The sequence below is a fragment of the Engystomops pustulosus genome, chromosome 7 (assembly GCF_040894005.1).
Source record: "Engystomops pustulosus chromosome 7, aEngPut4.maternal, whole genome shotgun sequence".
Classification (NCBI taxonomy): domain Eukaryota; kingdom Metazoa; phylum Chordata; class Amphibia; order Anura; family Leptodactylidae; genus Engystomops; species Engystomops pustulosus.
The window spans coordinates 27,872,657-27,899,252 of record NC_092417.1 but is presented as its reverse complement, the minus strand read 5'-3'; the positions used below and the strand labels follow the sequence as shown (position 1 = coordinate 27,899,252).

General features: G+C 43.8%; 2 protein-coding genes across 5 annotated transcripts; both read left to right on the top strand.

The window, feature by feature from the left end:
* Positions 1 to 672: 672 nt before the first annotated feature.
* LOC140069454 (uncharacterized) lies at positions 673 to 13,083 on the top strand. 4 transcript variants are annotated; one of them, XM_072115162.1, is made up of 5 exons: positions 673 to 832; positions 7,500 to 7,580; positions 7,697 to 7,823; positions 10,908 to 11,021; positions 11,786 to 13,083. In XM_072115162.1, exons 2-5 carry the CDS (start codon positions 7,515 to 7,517, stop codon positions 12,655 to 12,657), a joined length of 1,179 nt encoding a protein of 392 aa, XP_071971263.1. In that variant the 5' UTR covers positions 673 to 832; positions 7,500 to 7,514; the 3' UTR covers positions 12,658 to 13,083. The 4 variants fall into 4 exon arrangements, with proteins under 4 accessions (XP_071971263.1, XP_071971266.1, XP_071971265.1 ...); XM_072115163.1 differs by having other exon boundaries at positions 674 to 832; positions 11,789 to 13,083; XM_072115165.1 differs by lacking the exon at positions 10,908 to 11,021 and having other exon boundaries at positions 11,789 to 13,083.
* A 4,064-nt stretch (positions 13,084 to 17,147) lies between these two features.
* LOC140069455 (intelectin-2-like) lies at positions 17,148 to 25,403 on the top strand. The gene is made up of 8 exons (XM_072115166.1): positions 17,148 to 17,303; positions 17,434 to 17,521; positions 17,602 to 17,715; positions 20,070 to 20,317; positions 20,396 to 20,554; positions 22,803 to 22,923; positions 23,374 to 23,477; positions 24,531 to 25,403. The coding sequence occupies exons 2-8, from the start codon at positions 17,464 to 17,466 to the stop codon at positions 24,681 to 24,683; spliced, it is 957 nt and encodes a 318-aa protein (XP_071971267.1). The 5' UTR covers positions 17,148 to 17,303; positions 17,434 to 17,463; the 3' UTR covers positions 24,684 to 25,403.
* Positions 25,404 to 26,596: the final 1,193 nt, after the last annotated feature.

Sequence of the window (26,596 nt, the reverse complement as noted above, 5' to 3'; positions counted from 1 at the left end):
CCCCCTCATGGTTATATTATATACAGCCCCCCTCATGGTTATATTATATACAGCCCCCTTATGGTTATATTATATACAGCCCCCTTATGGTTATATTATATACAGCCCCCTCATGGTTATATTATATACAGCCCCCTCATGGTTATTTTATATACAGCTCCCTCATGGTTATATTATATACAGCCCCTCATGGTTATATTATATACAGCCCCTCATGGTTATATTATATACAGCCCCCTCATGGTTATATTATATACAGCCCCTCATGGTTATATTATATACAGCCCCCTCATGGTTATATTATATACAGCCCCCTCATGGTTATATTATATACAGCCACCCTCATGGTTATATTATATACAGCCCCCTCATAGTTATATTATATACAGCCCCCTCATAGTTATAGTATATACACCCCCTCATGGTTATTTTATATACAGACCCCTGCATCTACTTATACCTATCTATCGTCTAGCTATCTCTCATGCATTTATACTCTCCCCCCCCCCCCCCCTCTGTGTAGATGTAGAAGTTTCCCTTCTCCCTCCTCTCTCCATTCTCGCCGTCTTGTCACAGTCTTCACTACAGGGCTGAGCCCGGTCATGTGTTAAAGCCGCAATGCACCCTGGGACTTGTAGTTCTCTCTCTCATCTGCTGCTGTGTATCCAAGGAGGAGAGGACTACAATCCCCAGAGGCGGGCGACGTCTTCTCCATGTGTGGAGTCGGGGCTTCTCCAGCGAGTGCTGGAGATTGGGTGGTCTCTCCCGCCTGTGGGGGTCCCTGCTCCTGGCTGCAGACGTCTGATGTGTGGCCGCAGGGCTCATAATACAGGTACACGGGGCGGGTGAGGGCACAGGGCATCTGGTGGGGGGCACAGGGGGTGGGGGTATGCAGCTGCAGCAGAGCTTGTCAAGATTGTCTCCAATCTCCTGATACATGACAGATCATTGTCTCCAATCTCCTGATACATGACAGATCATTGTCTCCAATCTCCTGATATCTGACAGATCGGTGTCTCCAATCTCCTGACACATGACGGATCATTGTCACCAATCTCCTGATAGATGACAGATCATTGTCACCAATCTCCTGATACATGACAGATCATTGTCACCAATCTCCTGATAGATGACAGATCATTGTCACCAATCTCCTGATACATGACAGATCATTGTCACCAATCTCCTGATACATGACAGATCATTGTCACCAATCTCCTGATAGATGACAGATCATTGTCACCAATCTCCTGATACATGACAGATCATTGTCACCAATCTCCTGATACATGACAGATCATTGTCACCAATCTCTGGATACACGACAGATCATTGTCACCAATCTCCGGATACATGACGGATCATTGTGACCAATCTCCTGATAGATGACAGATCATTGTCTCCAATCTCCTGATACATTACAGATCATTGTCACCAATCTCCTGATTCATGACAGATCATTGTCTCCAATCTCCTGATACATTACAGATCATTGTCACCAATCTCCAGATACACGACAGATTATTGTCACCAATCTCCGGATACATGACAGATTATTGTCACCAATCTCCGGATACATGACAGATCATTGTCACCAATCTCCTGATAGATTACCGATCATTGTCACCAATCTCCTGATAGATGACAGATTATTGTCACCAATCTCCGGATACATGACGGATCATTGTCACCAATCTCCTGATAGATGACAGATCATTGTCACCAATCTCCTGATAGATGACAGATCATTGTCACCAATCTCCTGATAGATGACGGATCATTGTCACCAATCTCCTGATACATGACAGATCATTGTCTCCAATCTCCTGATACATTACAGATCATTGTCACCAATCTCCTGATTCATGACAGATCATTGTCTCCAATCTCCTGATACATTACAGATCATTGTCACCAATCTCCAGATACACGACAGATTATTGTCACCAATCTCCGGATACATGACAGATCATTGTCACCAATCTCCTGATAGATTACCGATCATTGTCACCAATCTCCTGATAGATGACAGATTATTGTCACCAATCTCCGGATACATGACGGATCATTGTCACCAATCTCCTGATAGATGACAGATTATTGTCACCAATCTCCTGATAGATGACGGATCATTGTCTCCAATCTCCTGATACATGACAGATCATTGTCTCCAATCTCCTGATAGATGACAGATTATTGTCACCAATCTCCTGATAGATGACGGATCATTGTCTCCAATCTCCTGATACATGACAGATCATTGTCTCCAATCTCCTGATAGATGACAGATCATTGTCACCAATCTCCTGATAGATTACGGATCATTGTCACCAATCTCCTGATAGATGACAGATCATTGTCTCCAATCTCCTGATACATGACAGATCATTGTCTCCAATCTCCTGATAGATGACAGATTATTGTCACCAATCTCCTGAGACAAGACAGATCATTGTCACCAATCTCCTGATAGATTACGGATCATTGTCACCAATCTCCTGATAGATGACAGATCATTGTCACCAATCTCCTGATAGATTACGGATCATTGTCACCAATCTCCTGATAGATGACAGATCATTGTCTCCAATCTCCTGATAGATTACGGATCATTGTCACCAATCTCCTGATAGATGACAGATCATTGTCACCAATCTCCTGATAGATGACAGATCATTGTCACCAATCTCCTGATAGATGACGGATCATTGTCACCAATCTCCTGATACATGACAGATCATTGTCTCCAATCTCCTGATACATTACAGATCATTGTCACCAATCTCCTGATTCATGACAGATCATTGTCTCCAATCTCCTGATACATTACAGATCATTGTCACCAATCTCCAGATACACGACAGATTATTGTCACCAATCTCCGGATACATGACAGATCATTGTCACCAATCTCCTGATAGATTACCGATCATTGTCACCAATCTCCTGATAGATGACAGATTATTGTCACCAATCTCCGGATACATGACGGATCATTGTCACCAATCTCCTGATAGATGACAGATTATTGTCACCAATCTCCTGATAGATGACGGATCATTGTCTCCAATCTCCTGATACATGACAGATCATTGTCTCCAATCTCCTGATAGATGACAGATTATTGTCACCAATCTCCTGATAGATGACGGATCATTGTCTCCAATCTCCTGATACATGACAGATCATTGTCTCCAATCTCCTGATAGATGACAGATCATTGTCACCAATCTCCTGATAGATTACGGATCATTGTCACCAATCTCCTGATAGATGACAGATCATTGTCTCCAATCTCCTGATACATGACAGATCATTGTCTCCAATCTCCTGATAGATGACAGATTATTGTCACCAATCTCCTGAGACAAGACAGATCATTGTCACCAATCTCCTGATAGATTACGGATCATTGTCACCAATCTCCTGATAGATGACAGATCATTGTCACCAATCTCCTGATAGATTACGGATCATTGTCACCAATCTCCTGATAGATGACAGATCATTGTCTCCAATCTCCTGATAGATTACGGATCATTGTCACCAATCTCCTGAGACAAGACAGATCATTGTCACCAATCTCCTGATACATGACAGATCATTGTCTCCAATCTCCTGATACATGACAGATCATTGTCTCCAATCTCCGGATACATGACGGATCATTGTCACCAATCTCCTGATAGATTACCGATCATTGTCACCAATCTCCTGATAGATGACAGATTATTGTCACCAATCTCCTGATAGATGACAGATCATTGTAACCAATCTCCTGATAGATTACGGATCATTGTCACCAATCTCCTGATAGATGACAGATCATTGTCACCAATCTCCTGATACATGACAGATCATTGTCTCCAATCTCCTGATAGATGACAGATCATTGTCACCAATCTCCTGATAGATTACCGATCATTGTCTCCAATCTCCTGATAGATGACAGATCATTGTCTCCAATCTCCTGATAGATGACAGATCATTGTCACCAATCTCCTGATAGATTACCGATCATTGTCTCCAATCTCCTGATAGATGACAGATCATTGTCACCAATCTCCTGATAGATTACGGATCATTGTCACCAATCTCCTGATAGATGACAGATCATTGTCACCAATCTCCTGATAGATGACAGATCATTGTCACCAATCTCCTGATACATGACAGATCATTGTCTCCAATCTCCTGATAGATGACAGATCATTGTCATCAATCTCCTGATAGATTACCGATCATTGTCACCAATCTCCTGATAGATTACGGATCATTGTCTCCAATCTCCTGATACATGACAGATCATTGTCACCAATCTCCTGATAGATGACATATCATTGTCTCCAATCTCCTGATACATGACAGATCATTGTCTCCAATCTCCTGATAGATGACAGATCATTGTCACCAATCTCCTGATAGATTACGGATCATTGTCTCCAATCTCCTGATAGATGACAGATTATTGTCACCAATCTCCTGAGACAAGACAGATCATTGTCACCAATCTCCTGATAGATTACGGATCATTGTCACCAATCTCCTGATAGATGACAGATCATTGTCACCAATCTCCTGATAGATTACGGATCATTGTCACCAATCTCCTGATAGATGACAGATCATTGTCTCCAATCTCCTGATAGATTACGGATCATTGTCACCAATCTCCTGATAGATGACAGATCATTGTCTCCAATCTCCTGATACATGACAGATCATTGTCTCCAATCTCCTGATAGATGACAGATCATTGTCTCCAATCTCCTGATACATGACAGATCATTGTCTCCAATCTCCTGAGACAAGACAGATCATTGTCACCAATCTCCTGATACATGACAGATCATTGTCTCCAATCTCCTGATACATGACAGATCATTGTCTCCAATCTCCTGATAGATGACAGATCATTGTCTCCAATCTCCTGATACATGACAGATCATTGTCTCCAATCTCCTGAGACAAGACAGATCATTGTCACCAATCTCCGGATACATGACGGATCATTGTCACCAATCTCCTGATAGATTACCGATCATTGTCACCAATCTCCTGATAGATGACAGATTATTGTCACCAATCTCCTGATAGATTACGGATCATTGTCACCAATCTCCTGATAGATGACAGATCATTGTCACCAATCTCCTGATAGATTACGGATCATTGTCACCAATCTCCTGATAGATTACGGATCATTGTCACCAATCTCCTGATAGATGACAGATTATTGTCACCAATCTCCTGATAGATGACATATCATTGTCTCCAATCTCCTGATAGATTACCGATCATTGTCACCAATCTCCTGATAGATGACAGATTATTGTCACCAATCTCCTGATAGATTACGGATCATTGTCACCAATCTCCTGATAGATGACAGATCATTGTCTCCAATCTCCTGATAGATGACAGATCATTGTCTCCAATCTCCTGAGACAAGACAGATCATTGTCACCAATCTCCGGATACATGACGGATCATTGTCACCAATCTCCTGATAGATTACCGATCATTGTCACCAATCTCCTGATAGATGACAGATTATTGTCACCAATCTCCTGATAGATTACGGATCATTGTCACCAATCTCCTGATAGATTACGGATCATTATCTCCAATCTCCTGATACATGACAGATCATTGTCTCCAATCTCCTGATACATGACAGATCATTGTCTCCAATCTCCTGATACATGACAGATCATTGTCACCAATCTCCTGATAGATGACAGATCATTGTCACCAATCTCCTGATAGATTACGGATCATTGTCACCAATCTCCTGATAGATGACAGATCATTGTCACCAATCTCCTGATACATGACAGATCATTGTCTCCAATCTCCTGATAGATGACAGATCATTGTCATCAATCTCCTGATAGATTACCGATCATTGTCACCAATCTCCTGATAGATTACGGATCATTGTCTCCAATCTCCTGATACATGACAGATCATTGTCACCAATCTCCTGATAGATGACATATCATTGTCTCCAATCTCCTGATACATGACAGATCATTGTCTCCAATCTCCTGATAGATGACAGATCATTGTCACCAATCTCCTGATAGATTACGGATCATTGTCACCAATCTCCTGATAGATGACAGATCATTGTCACCAATCTCCTGATACATGACAGATCATTGTCTCCAATCTCCTGATAGATGACAGATCATTGTCACCAATCTCCTGATAGATTACCGATCATTGTCACCAATCTCCTGATAGATGACATATCATTGTCTCCAATCTCCTGATACATGACAGATCATTGTCACCAATCTCCTGATACATGACAGATCATTATCTCCAATCTCCTGATACACGACAGATCATTGTCTCCAATCTCCTGATACATGACAGATCATTGTCTCCAATCTCCTGATACATGACAGATCATTGTCTCCAATCTCCTGATACATGACAGATCATTGTCACCAATCTCCTGATAGATGACAGATCATTGTCACCAATCTCCTGATAGATGACAGATCATTGTCACCAATCTCCTGATAGATGACAGATCATTGTCACCAATCTCCTGATAGATGACAGATCATTGTCACCAATCTCCTGATAGATGACAGATCATTGTCTCCAATCTCCTGATAGATGACAGATCATTGTCATCAATCTCCTGATAGATTACCGATCATTGTCACCAATCTCCTGATAGATTACGGATCATTGTCTCCAATCTCCTGATACATGACAGATCATTGTCACCAATCTCCTGATAGATGACATATCATTGTCTCCAATCTCCTGATACATGACAGATCATTGTCTCCAATCTCCTGATAGATGACAGATCATTGTCACCAATCTCCTGATAGATTACGGATCATTGTCACCAATCTCCTGATAGATGACAGATCATTGTCACCAATCTCCTGATACATGACAGATCATTGTCTCCAATCTCCTGATAGATGACAGATCATTGTCACCAATCTCCTGATAGATTACCGATCATTGTCACCAATCTCCTGATACATGACAGATCATTGTCTCCAATCTCCTGATACATGACAGATCATTGTCACCAATCTCCTGATACATGACAGATCATTGTCACCAATCTCATGATAGATGACAGATCATTGTCTCCAATCTCCTGATACATGACAGATGATTGTCACCAATCTCCTGATACACGACAGATCATTGTCTCCAATCTCCTGATACATGACTGATCATTATCTCCAATCTCCTGACAGATCATTGTCACCAATCTCCTGACAGATCATTGTCACCAATCTCCTGATAGATGACAGATCATTGTCTCCAATCTCCTGATACATGACAGATCATTGTCTCCAATCTCCTGATACACGACAGATCATTGTCTCCAATCTCCTGACAGATCATTGTCACCAATCTCCTGACAGATCATTGTCTCCAATCTCCTGACAGATCATTGTCACCAATCTGTGACTTATTTTTGGATACACATATATTTCATGTTCTTCTTAAAGGGACCTCACCTTCGGATGGAGGAATGTATTGAGGGTGACGCCTACGTCGGTGTCAAGCAGATGATCCCCGCTGCCATGGAGGTAAGAGGTCGCCTATAGAAATTAACCCCTTGGCTATCATATAGGCCTCATGTGTGACCTATGACCTGTACATCTACATAGTGATCTTACCCATAGAAAATACTTTTTATCTGCAGAAAACCACAAAACCGGAGGAGGCCACTGTCTGCTTCTCGGTAGAAGAGCTGGACTCCTCAGAAGATCCGGAGAAGGAATGTAACAAGGACGCGGAGGCCAAGGTCCACCAGAGTCCAAGTTTAGTCGGTGAGAGGCGCTGAGGATGTGGTATCGGGTCACTGACCCTCATTTATTATATGATACAAGACAGAGAGATGCTGCAGTACCCCTCACATCCACTGGGTGGCTCCACATAGACTCACACATATACACTCACCGGCCACTTTATTAGGTACACCATGCTAGTAACGGGTTGGACCCCCTTTTGCCTTCAGAACTGCCTCAATTCTTCGTGGCATAGATACAACAAGGTGCTGGAAGCTCCTCAGAGATTTTGGTCCATATTGACATGATGGCATCACACAGTTGCCGCAGATTTGTCGGCTGCACATCCATGATGCGAATCTCCCGTTCCACCACATCCCAAAGATGCTCTATTGGATTGAGATCTGGTGACTGTGGAGGCCATTTGAGTCCAGTGACCTCATTGTCATGTTCAAGAAACCAGTCTGAGATGATTCCAGCTTTATGACATGGCGCATTATCCTGCTGAAAGTAGCCATCAGATGTTACAGGGTACATTGTGCTCATAAAGGGATGGACATGGTCAGCAACAATACTCAGGTAGGCTGTGGCGTTGCAACGATGCTCAATTGGTACCAAGGGGCCCAAAGAGTGCCAAGAAAATATTCTCCCCACCATGACACCACCACCACCAGCCTGAACCGCTGATACAAGGCAGGATGGATCCATGCTTTCATGTTGTTGACGCCAAATTCTGACCCTACCATCCGAATGTCGCAGCAGAAATCGAGACTCATCAGACCAGGCAACGTTTTTCCAATCTTCTACTGTCCAATTTCGATGAGCTTGTGCAAATTGTAGCCTCAGTTTCCTGTTCTTAGCTGAAAGGAGTGGCACCCGGTGTGGTCTTCTGCTGCTGTAGCCCATCTGCCTCAAAGTTCGATGTACTGTGCATTCAGAGATGCTCTTCTGCCTACCTTGCTTGTAACGGGTGGTGTTTGAGTCACTGTTGCCTTTCTATCAGCTCAAACCAGTCTGCCCATTCTCCTATGACCTCTGGCATCAACAAGGCATTTCCGCCCACAGAACTGCCGCTCACTGGATGTTTTTTCTTTTTCGAACCATTCTCTGTAAACCCTAGAGATGGTTGTGCGTGAAAATCCCAGTAGATCAGCAGTTTCTGAAATACTCAGACCAGCCCTTCTGGCACCAACAACCATGCCACGTTCAAAGGCCTCAAATCACCTTTCTTCCCCATACTGATGCTCGGTTTGAACTGCAGGAGATTGTCTTGACCATGTCTACATGCCTAAATGCACTGAGTTGCCGCCATGTGATTGGCTGATTAGAAATTAAGTGTTAACGAGCAGTTGGACAGGTGTACCTAATAAAGTGGCCGGTGAGTGTATGTATATACTGTATACACACAGGACTGACATCCCATAAAACGGTATCATAAAGTCTGAATTTGTTCATAGGAGGACGGGAGAGACTCTGGAGCAGTGGTTCTCCAACTTCTTATGTCATGGCCCTTTATTACAGTTCCTCATGATGTGGTGACCCCCCCAACCTGCACCCCATAGTCACAGTGCCTGACCCTTGTATTCACACCGCTGCCACCAATAGTAACAGTGCTTGCCCAAGTAGTCACAGCACCATCCTCTAGTAGTCACAGTGCCTGCCCCCAGTAGTCACAGCGCCTGCCCCCAGTAGTCACAGTGCCTTCCTCTAGTAGTCACAGTGCCTGCCTCCCGTAGTCACAGAACTTACCCCCAGTAGTCACAGCGCCTGCCCCCAGAAATCACAGCACCTGCCCCCAGTAGTCACAGCGCCTGCCTCCAGTAGTCACAGCGCCTGCCCCAGTAGTCACAGCACCTGCCCCCAGTAGTCACAGCACCTGCCCCCTGTAGTCACAGTGCCTGCCCCAGTAGTCACAGCGCCTTCCCCCCGGAGTCACAGCTCCTGCCCCCTGTATTCACAGCGCCTGCCACCAATGGTAACAGTACTTGCCCCTAGTAGTCACAGCACCTGCCTCTAGTAGTCACAGTGCCTGCCCCCAGTAGTCACAACATCTTCCCCCAGTAGTCACAACGCCTTCCCTCAGTCGCCAGTAGTCACAGCTCCTGCCCTCGTTAATTACAGCGCCCAGTAGCCAGTAGTCACAGTGCCGACCTCCAGTAGTCACAGCGCCTGCCCCCAGTTGCCAGGAGTCACAGTGAAGCACCCAGTTGTCACAGCGCCTGCCCATTTTAATTACATCCCCTGCCCTCAATAGTTAGTAGTCACAGTGCCTGCCCCCAGTAGCCAGTTGTCACAGTAATGCACCCAGTAGTCACAGGGCCTGCCCTCAGTAGCCACTAGTCACAGGGATGCCTCCAATAGCCGCTAGTCAAAGGGATGCCCCCTGTAGCCAGTAGTCACAGTACTTGCCCCTACAGTGGTGCCGCCAGGAGTCGCATTGATCCCCTAGTAGCCAGTAGTCACAGAAATTCCCCTAAAGGCCAGTAAGCACAGTGATGCCCGCAGTAGAGCCAGGTTATCTCTGGCCATAAACCTTTTCAGCCCCTGCCCCCACACAGGCAGACGCTATCACAAAGACCGCGCACTCGCACACGTGGGAGATGGGAGCCGACACGTGTCTGCCCTGCAGTGTCTTGGTTCCTAAGACCACCAGGAAACCCCTTGGTTGTGGCAGACGACTCACATACAACCATGCATTGTATTCTATCTCTCTAGATATACATGCAATAACAGATTGGAGAGAAGATCCGGAGAGCGCCGGCGCCATCTAGTGATCGCTTACATAACCGATATAGATACACGTTATTACACGCCACATACATGTTTGGCTGTGTTATTATGGAAGGGCACTGCTGTATTTCTCATCTCTCCTTGTGAAAGCTGTAAATAAAATCTTATATGGATGTATAATCCAGCACTGTAGCCTTTACAAGTCCTCACACTGCTGTGCCCTTAGCTCTCTGCACTACATTGCTCCACGACCTCTCCTCTGCTATGACTGCTCTGTGATTCAACCAATAGGCAGCTAAGACTTTTTACTGAAAACAGAAGCTGTGGAGCAGCTAAGTGCAGAGAGCTAAGTGCACAGCAGTGTGAGGAGTTTTAAGAAACACTCTTTTTGGATAGGTTACCTGTATGTGAAGCCAGAGACGGTACCCAAAATCCAACGGGGAGAAAAGCTGTGTGTGAGCAGTGACTTGTACACTCATAGGAGGAAGAGGAACAGAAAGTCCCCCTCTGGTACGCAGCAGGTCATTCCTTGTCACTGTCAATATCTCTGCTTGCTGTCAGTAAACAATACTGTGGTGGCTGTTATGGCTGACCCGAGCCCTGCTGCCGGGGGTCAAATTACCCATGGCTCCCAGGTTAAGTATAATATGGGTGAACCTGTTAGGGTCTTCTATTTGCCTTGGTAGACGTTTGTATTGGTGGGCTACCCCTTTTGGATATTTTAAAATCTAAAAGTTATTATTCCGTACTCTTACATATTTTTTGGTGTGGCCATAAATATTTGAGCAAAAAGTGATCAAAAGGTCACTTTTCCTACAAGTACAAATATCCATCTAGTAATAGTTCTGCTCCGCTTTCTTGATATGTATAGTGAAGCCTCCGGTCTTTTACCTCATCAGCCAGAGATTACTGACCATAAAATGGCCGCAGATGGAGGGTCATGTGATCCTAAATGTCCATGAACAATCACCCTGCCAGGACATTATGATAGTAATATAAGATCAAGGTCCTGGCAGGGCGATTGTTCAGTTAGAGATCACATGACCCTCCATCTGCGGCCATGTTATGGTCAGGAATCTCTGGCTGATGAGGTAAAAGACAGGAGGCTTCACTTTACATATCAAGAAAGCAGAGCAGGACTATTACTAGATGTATATTGGTAAATTACCTCATATCCTGTCCCCCCCAACATGAGGTAGTGACCAAGTGACCTTTAAAAGTGTTAGATTTTCCAGTATATATATGTATTTTATTAATCTTTTTGTCTGTGCCAGAAGATTCTTTAGACAAAGACGACGGCTGCCAATCTCCCGACCAGTCCACTGCCGATCCGCGGAGGTCTTCACCCAGAATCCGTAGGAAACCGGGAAGATGCTCGGCCGTCATAGATGAGGAGACCGAGCCTAGAGAAATCCAAGAAAATATGGCAGACTCAGCGTCCAATGAGGAGCAAGAAGAGAACACCGAGATCATAGACAGCAAGAGTGGCCTAACCTCCAAAGTCTACACGTGTGGTGAATGTGGGGACTGCTTTGAGGAGCGGGCAGTCTTACGTGTGCACAAAGCCACCCATACTGAGGAAAGGAACCTAACTCCTACTAGACATCGGGGCGTCCAGACAGGAGAACGTGTCATCAGCCCCCGACGGAGTAGGAAGCCCGTCACATACACCTCTGACAAAATCATGGCCAAAAGGACAGAACTAAAAGGTTACGTATGCAAAGAGTGTGGCAAGTGCTTCACCCAGAACGCCAGCCTGATTGTCCACGGACGGACCCATACAGGAGAAAGACCCCATACCTGCAAAATCTGCTTGAAGAGCTTCATAAGCGGCTCCTACTTGGTCATGCACCAGCGGGTGCACACCGGGGAGCGCCCCTATGCCTGTAATGACTGTGGTAAAAGGTTTATCAGTAGCTCCAACCTCATCATCCACCAGAGGGTCCACACCGGCGAGAAGCCCTATCTCTGCACCGAATGTGGCAAGTGCTTCGGCCACAGTTCACATTTGGTGAGACACCAGAAGGTCCACACAGGAGAAAGGCCCTACACTTGTGCCGAATGTGGAAAGTCCTTCTCTCGGAGTTCACACTTGGTCAGGCATCAGACCATTCACATGAGGGGTCCAGCAAACCCAACTGTGTGACCTTCCTTGGACATCTTGAGAACCAATGGCAAACGTTCTAGCACTTGACTATTACCTCTTTTGAGTTGTTGTATTTGTATCGTTGTTTCGCAGACCAAAAATGGCCTCTAAGGGAACAGTTTAGGGCCGATATCTATAACCATTGAGGTGGTGCTGATTCTTCTGTCAGTTCCGTCAGTTACTGATTTGTAGCTTTAAGAATGTCATCTTCTATACTGCTGACCGTCTATTCAGGACAACCCATGTCCATGTACCCTACGAGATGGAAGTCTCTGCCTGGGACTACAAAAATAAGCACTTATTCACCAAAAATGGGCTTGTCAATACGTGTAGTTTGTGGAGGAGCTGTCAACCTGTGGTAGTAAGGTGGTCACCTCAATCTTGGTTTCAAAGATGAGACTTGGACGTTGTTCCTCAAACAAACCCTTCTCATGTATGAATATTGGGGGTTGAATCTAAAAATTTAAGACCTACCATTAGGATAGACCAACGGGATCTAACTCTTGGCACCGAATTTTCCCTGTATTGCCCCGGGATTTTTGCACACGCGATCGGATTGTGGCGCATCGGCGCTGGCATGCACGCGACGGAAATCGGGGGACATGGGCGAAACGAAAAACCGACGGATTCGGTAAAAAGCGCAGCATTTTAAAAAAAAAAAGTGTCGCGGGACTCGTGCTTACCTGCACCAGGAATAGGCCAGTGAACTTTAGTGCATTCCAGTGGGCCTCCGGGAACTTCAGCACAGCAGCGACACCCGGTGGACGGCGGAGGAACTAACTTAGTGGATCGCCGGAAGACCCGAATCCACCGCAGAGAACGCGCCGCTGGATCGCGAATGGGCCGGGTAAGTAAATCTGCCCCAATGTCTTGTACAACCGACCAGATTTGTTAACCCAAAACTTTCTGATCTTCCTTCTTCAGGAGTTAAATGGTTAAGGGCTTTTCCAGGAACTGTGGAAAACCATACAGGGGCTAGGTAAGGGAAATTGGACAATGGACCTATTTGACCTCAAGAGTGGGTCAGAGTACTTCCTGTGACCCCCCCCCCCCCAAAGTGCCCAAGACTGGAAGCAGAAGTATGACCTGTAAATTGGGAGCCATAATTCCTGGACAAACCCCTTTAACATAAGCACTTGACTAGTTGCCAGTGATTGGCTATGGAGGTGACCAATCATATGACCATATTGACATGTCATTTCTCAATCAAGAAGGGTGGGGGGGTCATGAGGAGATTCCATTTTAAGATTTTCTTTTCTTTTTTCTAGCTGGACAATCCCTTTAAATAGAAATATTATACACTAGGTAGATTAAACGTCTGCTTGAACAAAGAGGATAGCAACATTCATAATGCGGTTTCATAGCTTCTGAAATATTCATGAGGCACGCGGGGTAAAGTAGCCAAAAATATCAGGAAATACTTTCATTGGGGAAATCTGTATGCCAGGTGTGTACAACAATGGCGTCTGGCCCGTAGTCCTCTTATCGTGGGTAAATATCACTGCTGGACTGATAGCACTTTGTAAAGCTCCGGTATCTGCACCTATTATTACTTATCAAATAGTTACATATACAGACTGCAAAAATCTATACTGATTTCTGCACAGTCCATTGAAAGGGTAGGTATGCTTTAAAGGGGTTGGCCAGTCTTTTTCATAAGTTGATCATGTGAGTTTACTGCCTTTAAGGGGTTTTCCCACTAAACAGTGATGAGACCCCCACAGATCACAAGAACAGGGGGTCCGATGTACCTCCGTTGGACCCATCATATCTCTCCAAGGTGAGCGGAGGAGCCCAGAGAATTACGAGGGGTGCGACAAAGGTACCTCGGACCCCCCATTCTTGTGATCCATGGGAGTCTCATTACTGAGACCCCCACCGATTAGCAAATTAGATCCTATCCCGTGGATAGGGCCTAACTTGTTTCGTGGTAAAGCCCCTTTAACAATATCCTTGGATGTTCATCAAGTGATTCAGCAGATCTGATACTTACTTTTCTACTGTGTGCAGATCCTCCGTGCTTCTTTGTTTACATGTCTTGAGTTCTTGTGAATAGGAGGAGCTGTCGCAGGAGAGTTATGACTCATGCTACCTCTCCACTCCTTGTCTCTGAGAACGGACAGTGAAAAGAGGACAGCCTAGAGCAGTGAGATAGAGGAAGCTGTATATATATAGACATTTCCAATGGAAGAGATTTACTGAAAAGTGCCCAACCCCTTTAAGGGTAACTAGTATTAACTAGCTACACATGCTCACACTGCTGTGCACAACTCCTCAGCCCCAACATCTTTGCGCTGAGTAGAAACTTTAGCAGGCTGCCAGTGAATGTTAATGACAGTGAATTGTAATGCAGAAAAATAAGGGCACGCAGTGTGAGGAGATTCCCCAGTGGATCAAGTACAGCTACAATCCTGGAATATAAATGCATATTTCATAGTCCCTCTGCTGATAACACACATATTATTATTACACATCTCTCCAAGGGCAATCCCTAACACTGTCTGCAGCTTTGTACGGTCAAAACTGCTGATAGATTCCTTATCCAGGGGCTAGGCCACGTTTACTACTGATTTCCACTATTAACGGGAATCAAAATAATTTGTAAATTATTCCTAACCCTAAGGCAATGCTACATCTGTACTCACCAGTAGAGCTTATGTATATGGGGTCCTGAATAAATGATTTTATGTATATGGGGTCCTGAATAAATGAGGTCATGTATATGGGGTCCTGAAGTTTCGGCAGCAGGTGATAGACCTGACCACAAACTTGGATTTTTGTTGTATACTTGTTGTTATAATCCTTTGTAACCGTTGCCATGTAATTTTGCTTCAGATTTCCTGATGTTGTGGAAATGCTTATCAGAACCATAAAAATCATTGAATTTGATGAGTGATCAGTTTACGTTGTGTTTGATATCGTCACTCATTAACACAAAAAAGAACACACCTAGAAAAAATGTCAGATTTCTGTGAAATTAGCCCTGAAATTGTGTCTTGGGCAGATATGTACAATGGGTTTTGCAAAATGAAATCATAGCATTTGGTCTAATAACGTGGAAAGTGGACTCAAGTTTCCCATTTCGGTTCATGTGCACCCCGCGTGGCTAAGACATATTGCCCGATTTGCTGCCGATCAGCCAGTCTGGCAAATTAACACCCATAGCAACAAGCCATGGTTATGATTGGCCAGGGCTACACTGTTGCCCCTTGTGTAAATTCCTGTTTCTTATCTTTAAAGATCCTACAGATACTTGCAGGGAGGATATAGAGAGGGATGTGCAGCTTTTTGTATGGCTGCACAGTTCTCTCTATGATCAGGTAGAGTGACTCATTTAGGTACTGTCTGTTAATTAGCAGCAGGTAGCTGCAAATGTGGCCGAGCGGGGTAGATGGGTCTACAGTGGCACATGAGGGTGTGGAGTAACCTTCGCCACCAGAGCTTTATGAGATGACTCCACGCCCCCAGTAGCCTCTGCAATTACTTTGCATATGTAAGGATTCAAGTTTAATACTGCAGCAGCTGCATCCCCGGATTAGTGATAAACGGGGAGTCCACCATGGGGAATCCTTCAGAAAGTAAATTCTGCATGGTAGATTTCTTTTAACCGTCTTGATGAATTCACGAGGGTCGATAAATGGGCGGAGCTCCAGAATCCACTGATTACCTTGGACAATAAAGAGTTTCATTATGGAAGGACCACTCCATTATGGATCGGAACTGCTCCTAGTCCACCAGGAGAAGGAATACTATGGGGTCATCCTGAACTGCTACACCCGTCCTGTCAAAGACTAACTTTCAAACCAGCACTTAGGATCCCTTAACGGTTGTCCCGCTTCTTAAAAAAAAAAACGTACTTTTAACGTCTTCTCCTGAATCCTGTCACTGGTCTTCATTAAGCTTCACACTTCGAGATCGGTGAAAAGAAAGATTTCCAAAAATAGTGCCTGATGCTGTTATTATCCACGCATCCGGTGCCATAGATGCCTCTCCAGCATGTCAGGAGAGTGGCTTGAATAATTAAAACCCCGATTAGATACATATAGATGTATATTGGTAAATTATCTAATATCATGCCCCCCCCCCCCCCAATTACACGCACGTTACAAAAAACATAAGGGAAAGTGGCCAACTCTTAATGTCAGCAGACGGGAAACGGCGTCTCTCCTAGGGTCTTCGAGAAGGGAAGGAATGGAGAAGAAGTTATCTACTATCTGACCTCCCACAAGCTGTATTGGAGCTTGGGCTGTGTTTTTGGCTCTGTATTATAGTTTTCCTTCCTGGTTGCACCATCATGTAATATGTTATCTACATTACAGAACATGAAACCCAAGTAGACGCTCACTCATACCAGCCGAGCAGAGAACAAGCTAGGGGATTGTCGTGGGTTATCAAGGGCCACTTGTAAACCATTACTACACCATACATGGGGGAATTACAAAAGATAAGCCGACTACTACATAAAGGATGTCCTTATGTGCCTTGTGTAACATCTTAAACACTATCAGCCCTTCGATAGACCATTCTTGTTTTCACGCTCCACCCTTGGCAATGGAGATCAAAGCTTTCACCGAGTCTCCGTCCTAATAAATAGCTTCCACACCTCTAATTATAGACACACCAAGACTTTATACATTGAGATTGGGGTGAGACAAATTTTATACATTCATTTTCTATATTCATAAGACACTTAAAGGGGATGTCCATATGCCCTATTATGAATAGCATAGCATAGGATGAATGAGTTACATGGAATCTTTATTGTCTCGGGCTTAGGTGCTAAAGCCACCGGGAAAACGTCCAAAGATGCAGGCAGGATTGGTCCTGCTGGGGTTGATATTGATTCAGTACGCAGTGCCTTGCCGTAAGTAACTTTACTAAAAACTGTAATTGTGTAAGTGATTAGTAGGAATAAATATATGCCCCCCAATTGTGTTCACATAGGAAATTGTGAGATACAAAATGGCTTTTGCTGGGATAAAGTTCCAACCAACAATGCGTGTCTTGAGAAATATCGGAGCTGCAGTGATATCAAATTAAAGGACGTAAATGCCAAAGGTAGGTGTATCTTGGCTCATGTAATTCACTTGTATCAAGGTATATTAGAAGGTTCACATACTGTAACTGTGGTAGACAGTTAGCAAGATCATTGAGTATCAGAACATTTATCCAGAACTTCTTGAAAATGCTTAAAAGGAACCTGTCACCAGGGACTTCATTTTCACTAAAGACAGGTTGCAGAAGCCCTTCACACCTGCAGTGCACATCTGCCTTTCTGCCTTTTCTAAGCATTTGCATTACAATATAATTGTGTGTTATAACTTACCTTGCATCCTGACAAAATCCTGGGGTAGTCACAGGGGCTGTACTTTGGTTTGGATGCATTTCAAAAAACAACATGTGGCTTGTCTGTGTTACTCACTCCTCATAGCTTAGCCCCCACCTTTGTGCTCAAGTCTAGCTCCACCTCCTGCTTCTTCTCAGAGGTCACAGCCTGGTCAGCCTGACATCAGTGGGGGAGGGATAAGCTGTACAGGAGCACAAACATGGAGACAGCCTGCAGCTCAAACAGGTCACATGTTGTTTTTTGAAATGCTTGCAAAACCAAGTCCAGTCCCTGTGACTAACCCAGAATTTTGTCAGGATGCAAGAGTAAGTTATAACACACAATTATATTGTACTGCAAATGCTTAGACAAAGCAGATTTGCACTGCAGGTGTCATATGCTTTTACAATATGTCTTTAGTAAAAAATGAGGTCCCTGGTGACAGGTTCCCTTTAATCGATATGTAAAGAAAAGCACTTTAACCTGAGGGCCAACAACAAACGATTTGGCTTTTGAGAACATTCTCAGTTTTAATTACTACAGGCTCCAGTTCTAAAGACCACCACAAGGTTTTCTTTATCTACCCCAAATTCTGGCACTCAAAACCCCTCAGCAGGTTTAGCCACCACCACCTGTTGAGACCTTTAGGAGATGAATGCCACCACAGAGTCTGGCTCTCAAGACAACTTATTAATATCAACCGCCATAAGGTCCAACTCTTGAGACCACCAAGTGGTTAAAGCCAACACAGAGTCTTCAGAAAATTACTGATCCCAATAAACCACAGGCATCATCTCTTCAGACCTCTAGGAAGTTAATGCTAGCACAGGGTCTCATGACCCTTCAGTACTTTTGGTCACCAAAGTGTCCTCCTCTTGAGACCTTTAGGAGATTAAAGCCCCCACAACCTCTGGTTCTTAAAAGACCTCAGTGATTTCAGCCAAAACAGGATCCATCTATTGAGACATCCAGGTGATAACAATCACACCAGATTCTGATTCTTAAGACACCTCAGCGATTTCTGCCAACTGGCGTTCCATCCCTTGAGACCTGTAGGAAGCTAAAGCCACAACACGGTCTGGATCTCATGATCTCTTAGTAGTTTTAGTCACCAAAGGATCCTCCTAAGACCTCTTGGAAGTTAATGCTAGCACAGGGTCTCATGAGCCCTCAGTACTTTTGGTCACCAAAGGGTCCTCCTCTTGAAACCTTTAGGGGATTATAGCCACCACAGCCTCTGGTTCTTAAAAGGGCTCATTGTTTTCAACCACCACAGAATCCATCTATTGAGACATCACAACAGATTCTGGTTCTTAAGACACCTTAGTGATTTCGGCCACCACAGGGTCCATCTCTTGAGACCTCTAAGAAGTTAAAACCACCACAGCATAGTTTTAGTCACCAACTCAGTAGTTTTAGTCACCCAAGGGTCCTCCTAAGACAGTGACGGCAAACCTTTGAGCGGTCGTGTGCCCAAACTGCAACCCCAAACACTTATTTATCGCGAGGTGGCAACCAAAAATTAAAGCAGGAAATTATTGCTGCCTGTTCTTCAACAACCTTCAATCATACTGGTCTCCTGAAGACACCGACACAGTAGAAAGAAGGAGGGAACATTTGCATAATTGTAGCTTCTTTCCAGTGTCCCTCTGTACACAGAGAATCATGGGGCCAGCAGGAGGTCCTCCAAAGATAATTAGGCCCTGTCTACACATTCTCCCTCTTTCTACATTCCCAAGAAGCCAAGAAAGTTACTTTAAAATATCACTGAAAGCAGCATCTTTGCTTCCAAGCTGCTAGGAAATGCAGAAAAATTCTTTGAGTCTTGTTGATTCTTTGAAAGGGCTCAGAGTGCCGTCTCTGGCACCCGTGCCATAGGTTCGCCACCACTGTCCTAAGACATCTCAGTGGATTCAAGCACTACATTTTCCCGCTTTTGAGATCTATAGTTAAAGTTCATTTTTGGTCTCTAAGACATGCAAATTATATCACCTCTCTACCAACTAATGAGTGCATGCTCTAATTTAGCTTGAAGACCCTAAAAATGGTGGCTCAGTCAATTTTATATCCCTCCTTTTATTGCCAGATGGAATTTATACACTAACCACAACAAATGGACTGACCTACCAGACATTCTGTGATATGACTACTGATGGGGGAGGCTGGACATTGGTGGCTAGTGTCCATGAGAATAATATGTTTGGCAAATGTACTACGGGAGATCGTTGGTCTAGTCAACAAGGTAACAACCCTGATGTCCCAGAAGGTGATGGCAACTGGGCAAATTTTGCAGTATTCGGAACTGCGGAAGGCGCCACTAGTGATGACTACAAGGTAAATCGTCATAATTGGTCCAAAGTATCTTTTATCGTTTGTGGCACCAACTTATGGTCAAATGTACCTTTTTTCTAGAACCCAGGATATTACGACATTAAAGCAAGAGATGTTGGTATCTGGCAGGTTCCTAATAAAACACCATTATCTTTATGGAACATCTCATCTCTCCTAAGGTTTCGTACAAACAATGGCTTCCTGCGGTCACATGGTAGCAACCTCTTCTATTTGTACAAGGTATTTGTCATGTATTTGGGTGGACAATGAAAGCAGAAAGCACGTTAGCAGCTATAATGCAACCATGAATGCCAAACATACCACAGTGCCCTAACCATTTTTTAATATTATGCCCCAATATATTGTAACCATCAGCACACTGGTCATAGAACCCTTATAAAAGTCAGGTCTCAGTACAGTTGGTCCCCTACTTAAGAACACCTGACTTACAGACGACCCCTAGTTACAAACGGGCCTCTGGATGTTGGTAATTTACTCTACTTTAGTCCAAGGCCACAGTAATCAGCTGTAACAGTTATCAAAGGTGTCTGTAACTAAGATTTATTGTTAATCCTGGTTCTCATGACAATCCAAAAGTTTTCAAACCCAATTGTCACAGAGACCATAAAGATTCTGGATGGGTTTACAATGATAAAATATACAGTTCCAACTTACATACAAATTCAACTTAAGAACAAAGCTACAGAACCTGGGGACTGCATTCACAACCATTACCTGCACTGATCTCTACAATCACTTCCTGTATGAGTGTGTAAATGTGTATATGTGATGTGCATATGCTGTATGTGCTGTATGTGTGTATGTGATGTGCATATGCTGTATGTGTGTATGTGCTGTATGTGTGTATGTGATGTGCATATGCTCTATGTGTGTATGTGCTGTATGTGTGTATGTGATGTGCATATGCTGTATGTGTGTATGTGCTGTATGTGATGTGCATATGCTGTATGTGTGTATGTGCTGTTTGTGTGTATGTGATGTGCATATGCTGTATGTGTGTATGTGCTGTATGTGTGTATGTGATGAGCATATGCTGTATGTGTGTATCTGCTGTATGTGTGTATGTGATGTGCATATGCTGTATGTGTGTATGTGCTGTATGTGTGTATGTGATGTGCATATGCTGTATGTGTGTATTTGATGTGCATATGCTGTATGTGTGTATGTGCTGTGTATGGTTGCTGTTCTGCCACAGGTCATTAATATGATATAATAGGCAATGAGTATAAGATGCTTATGTGTGAGGGAAGATAGAGATACAGAGATAGGGGGAGATTTATCAGAAATGTCAGCGGTAAGCAGAGATCAGCTGTAATTTTATAAACAGCTAAGCAAAAATGAAACTTGAGCTCTGATTGGTTGCTGAGGGCAGTTCTGCTCTCAGACACTTTTGATAAATCTCCCCATAGACAAAGTGACAGTCAGATACAGAGGCGGTCAGTGACAGAGATGGTCAGAGAGAGAGATAGATGCATATAAAATATTTTTTATGAACCCATAAAACTGCTAAGAGCAGTTATTTCTTATCCCGGGCAGCACTGGGATCTAAAGCTATTAGTTATATAATTTATTATAATAAAAGTTTTCCAACTGTTTTTCCCACTTCTTTCTGCTTTTAGAAATTTGTACAAATCCACTTTTGCTCCCTGTGGAGAATCTTTAGCGAAGTTTCACAGGCTTCCCCTGCTATATAGTGCAGGTGTCTGCTGTATTGTGCATATATAATACATTGGTCCTATACTTATTTATGAAATAAGACTTGATCATCAGGGACATATTAAGACTTGTCACGGGTGCTCCTGCGACCCAGGTCCCGGGTCGCAGGCACCCTTGTGCACCCCTCTCCCCCCGAGCTTGGGCTATAGTTTGGATAACCATTGGCCCCCTAGGATCCTTGGGCACTGAGCAGATACCCTTCCATATTGTAATCTGCTACTGCTGCTCGTACTTTATTAATGAAGTGCCAGAACTCGCTGAATTGCTCTATATGGGAGCAGGTTTCAGGCTTCTTTGCTTGAAAACCACACCCAGGGCTGTCTTTGATTGACAGCTATATTTTACTTGAGAAAAGCTGGGTGTAAGTTTAAGTTCAGTTTGCTCACAGCTGTGGCTTAAGTAATGGATGGCTGACCAAGTCAGCTGCTGGGGGTGGCGTCCATTACTCTCTTTATATTTTGCCTAGTTCCAGCACTTGTGTCTTTGCTATTTCTACTGCTATTTGCCTTACCTTACTGTGTATCTGACTCCTGCTCGTTCACTTGTCTACTAGTCATATCCAATTCTGTCTTGAGAGGGACTGTCTTGGTGGTTGTCCTGTATTACCTAGGATATGCTGAGGCAAGCAGGTAGGGTTTTGGAGGGGGGCTGGAGCTTCGAGTCTCATTTTGTCCTCCCTAAATCCAGTTTCTCCATCACATGAAGTTAGACAGAATTTACAGTTTTCTAATAATCTGTTATATTCCTCTAGAAATACCCGGTGAGGTATAATATTGGAACTTGCAGCAGGGACAATGGACCAGCAGTGCCTATTGTCTACGACCATGGGGACGAGAAAATGATGACTAACTACTACGCGCCTATCTCAAGATGTGAGTTATCTGCCGAGTGATTCAAGTTAGATACATAAACATGATGTGATCGAAAGGGTGAGGGGTATAAGTTTAAATCATTGTATTATGGCTTCACAACACAACTAAAGTATGCCTGGGGTCTATGGAATAGGATCTGGGGCAATAAACTGATCATCCTGGGGGGTGATCATACCCTTGAAGGGATTGTTGGGGATGGAGTACAGAAGTAAGGACTAAGGTAAGTATAAGTTCTTTCTCAAGTTTACTCTTTCTGGGGTCAATCGCAGAGAACCCCATCATCTTTAGTCTTTTCCTATATCTAGAAGCTTCTAGATCTTCTTATCAAATAGTCAAGATAAATATTGTTTGGGTAGAATAGTAAGTACCACTGTTGTTACGATAGATAAAGATTTAGCTTAGTGTTTAACTGAGTTCCCCTATAATTACATTTTTCTCTACTTTTCACAGCGGAGTATATACCAGGTTTTATACAGTTCCGAGTGTTCAACCATGAGAAGGCATCGCTGGCTTTGTGTCCTGGGATGAAAGCGATAGGGTGTAATACTGAGCATGTAAGTACAGAACCTAACTATCAACGCGTCTGCCTTTACCTCCCAAATCCCAAGCCAACTATTTCATTCAATGCAATTATACACCATTTTAGTAAAACGCTGGAGGGGCCACATCTCACAACTGTTGGGTGACCATACATGGACACATATAAGTAGGACATATTGGGGGTTTATCATTAGGTGGCTTCTTGGGACACTTCTATGTCTCATTTGAAGCTACTACCCATCAGAATAATTTTAATAAATGTTCTTATGGTCTTTCTATCTGAGATTTTTTTCAAAAAGTTCCCATGGAACAGCAGGGGACTGGCGTCACTATGAGACTTTTTATGAGACTTTTTGCAAAAGTCTCAAGTCATGAATCTGGCTTTGCACATTGTTCACCAGCAGCAGTTCTATGTTTACGGCAGAATAATGGAGAAGAGTGGAAGTAGTCCTGTGAGACTTTTTAGCAATGAAAAGTCCCAAATAACCTCAATGGGGGATATTTATCATACGCTGGCGCTCGTGCGCCAGCGTATGATAGCCCCGCCGCTGCAAATTCGCAGCCCGATACATGAAGAGGCTTCTGCCTCTTGATGTATCGGACTGCCAGTTGCGCAGCGTTTTTCCTACGCCAGGCAGGGCCTGGCGTAGAAAAAGACACAACCGGCGACTTTTCACGTATGAAAAGTCGCCGGCAGCAGCGAGTGCGCAGGCGCGGGGACAGTAACGCCCCGCGCCGGCCCACTCCAGTCCGGCCGCGCCCCCCCCCTTCACGCCCCTTCACGGCCCACTGGCGTGAAGGTGGCGGATTGTGAAAAATAATCGCAAAAGCTAGAAATAAGCTAGCATTTGCGATTATTTCAGGGCCTCTGCGCCACTGGCGGTGCGCAGAGGTCCTGATAAATATCCCCCAATGTGACTATTTTGAGACTTTTTTACGCCAAAAAAGCCCTGGAAAACCAATGATAAATAACCCCTACTGTGATACAATTTAGTTGTGATACAATTTAGCCCAACCATCGAATTAATTTCCCGCCTTAACATAATAATATGTCTATATATTTCCAGTTCTGTGTTGGAGGTGGCGGATATTTCCCAGAAGGAGACCCTCGTCAGTGTGGAGACTTTGCTGCATGGGACTGGGATGGATATGGGACACACAAATTTTCCAGTACAAGCAAGGAGATTACTGAAGCCGCCGTGCTCATATATTATCGCTGATAAAATATCAATCTTACTGACACCTACTACATTCAATGGGTATAGAAGTAGAAAACATTTTGGATCATCAGGAGAGAAAATCGGCGATATTAAAATAATTTCCCAAAGTCAATGATCTTTCATGTTTTTTTTCCTTGTCAAGGATAAATAAATTTGCACCAAGTGGTGTAAAAAACTTACCTATGTCCTCAGCTCTGGTGAATGATGTGATGTGGCATTACCGTACATACTCGAGTATAAGCCGACCCGAATATAAGCCGAGACCCCTAATTTTAACACAAAAAACTGGAAAAACCTATTGACTCGAGTATAAACCAAGGGTGGGAAATAAATTGGTCAGGGCCTCCCCATTATATAGCCAGCAAGCCCCCTGTAGGATATATCCTGCCAGCCCTCTGTAGTATATAGCCTGACAGCCCTTTTTACTATATAACCTGTCAGCCCCCTATAGTATATAGCCTGCCAGCCCTCTGTAGTGTATAGCCAGCCAGCCCCCTGTAATTTACAGCCAGCCCCCAGTAGTATATAGCCCGCCAGCCCCCTGTGATGTCAGTAGCAGCTGACATCACAGTTGTACGCCGGCTGGGCCGTGCGCACGGAGATGATGCGGACCTGCAGCTGGCAAGAAGAAAGAAGAGACGCTGCAAACAGAGCTGTCGCAGATCTGCCACGATCATGAAGATGGAAGAGGAGCTGCCCAGGCCGTCGGAATGTTGAGTACTGAGTTTATTTTTTTTTTTATATACCCGACTATAAGCATAATGGGGAATTTTCAACACTGACAAAACTGGCTTATACTCGAGTAGATATGGTAAACCAAACCACTACATTTATTCCAGATGCAAAAAGTTTCCCCACTGCAGCATTCTTTTGACATGGTTGCTTCTCTTCAGTACAGTTTAGGGAACTGGTTTGGCTTAGTGAGAGGGATTATTGACTAGGCCAGGAAGTAAGAGCTCTGCTTATGGAGAGTTTGCCAGTCAAAGGGGGTTCTTCCGAGGTTGAAAAACAGCACCACACCTGACCATGGGTTGTGCAACTAAGCTCCATTCATTTCTATACCGCTGAGCTTCAATACCTACACAAACCATGGTCCGGTGTGGCGCTACTTTTGGAAGAAAGCAGCCATGTTTTTTTAACTTCCGGGGGACCCCTTTAGACTGCCTTATAAGCATGTGGAGACTTATAGTCATTGATGCTCCACTTGACGATTTTGGGAAATATGCAAATATGTTTTCCGGGTTGGCAAAAGGAAAACAATGCCTCATTTTTCTACCTCTTAACATCAAGCATGACTTACAAGAAGCCTAACAACATGATGTGTGATTAAGCCAAACCAGTATATCTATTCCCAAAGGAACAGATTCCCAACTTTAGACAGACGGCCTTAATTGTCAAACTATCCATAAGGAGAACTCTTCCTTCCTGAGCTGGGCCTGACTACACAGTTTATGTTTGTAGTCTGTGATTATGGAGTCAAATCGATCTGCACAAAACTGTAGATTTTTTTTACTCAATAAAGATAATTTAGAATGTTGGTTCATGTTTTAATTTGCATGTTAGATTTTTTTTAAAAGCATAATGGCGGCTTACTCAATAGATTTTAGGTAAATTAGGTTTAGGTTTTTAGGAAAATTTAGTGTAGAAATTATTACATATTATACCCAGCAATTAGAATAAAGTTATTTTCCTTTTGCATTTAGAATAATTTGAAAATATTAATTTCATTCATGGACTTTAAGTATTACCATTGATCTGAAGTTATTGTTTATTCATGATTAGAGATGAGTAGACCGATGGGCCGCTGAAGCCTCAGACTAAACCCTAACCCGACCATTTCAACTCATGGTACTTCTTCTATCTACTGTATCTCTACTTGTCAAACCAAACCAAAAAAAGGAATTTTTGCTAGC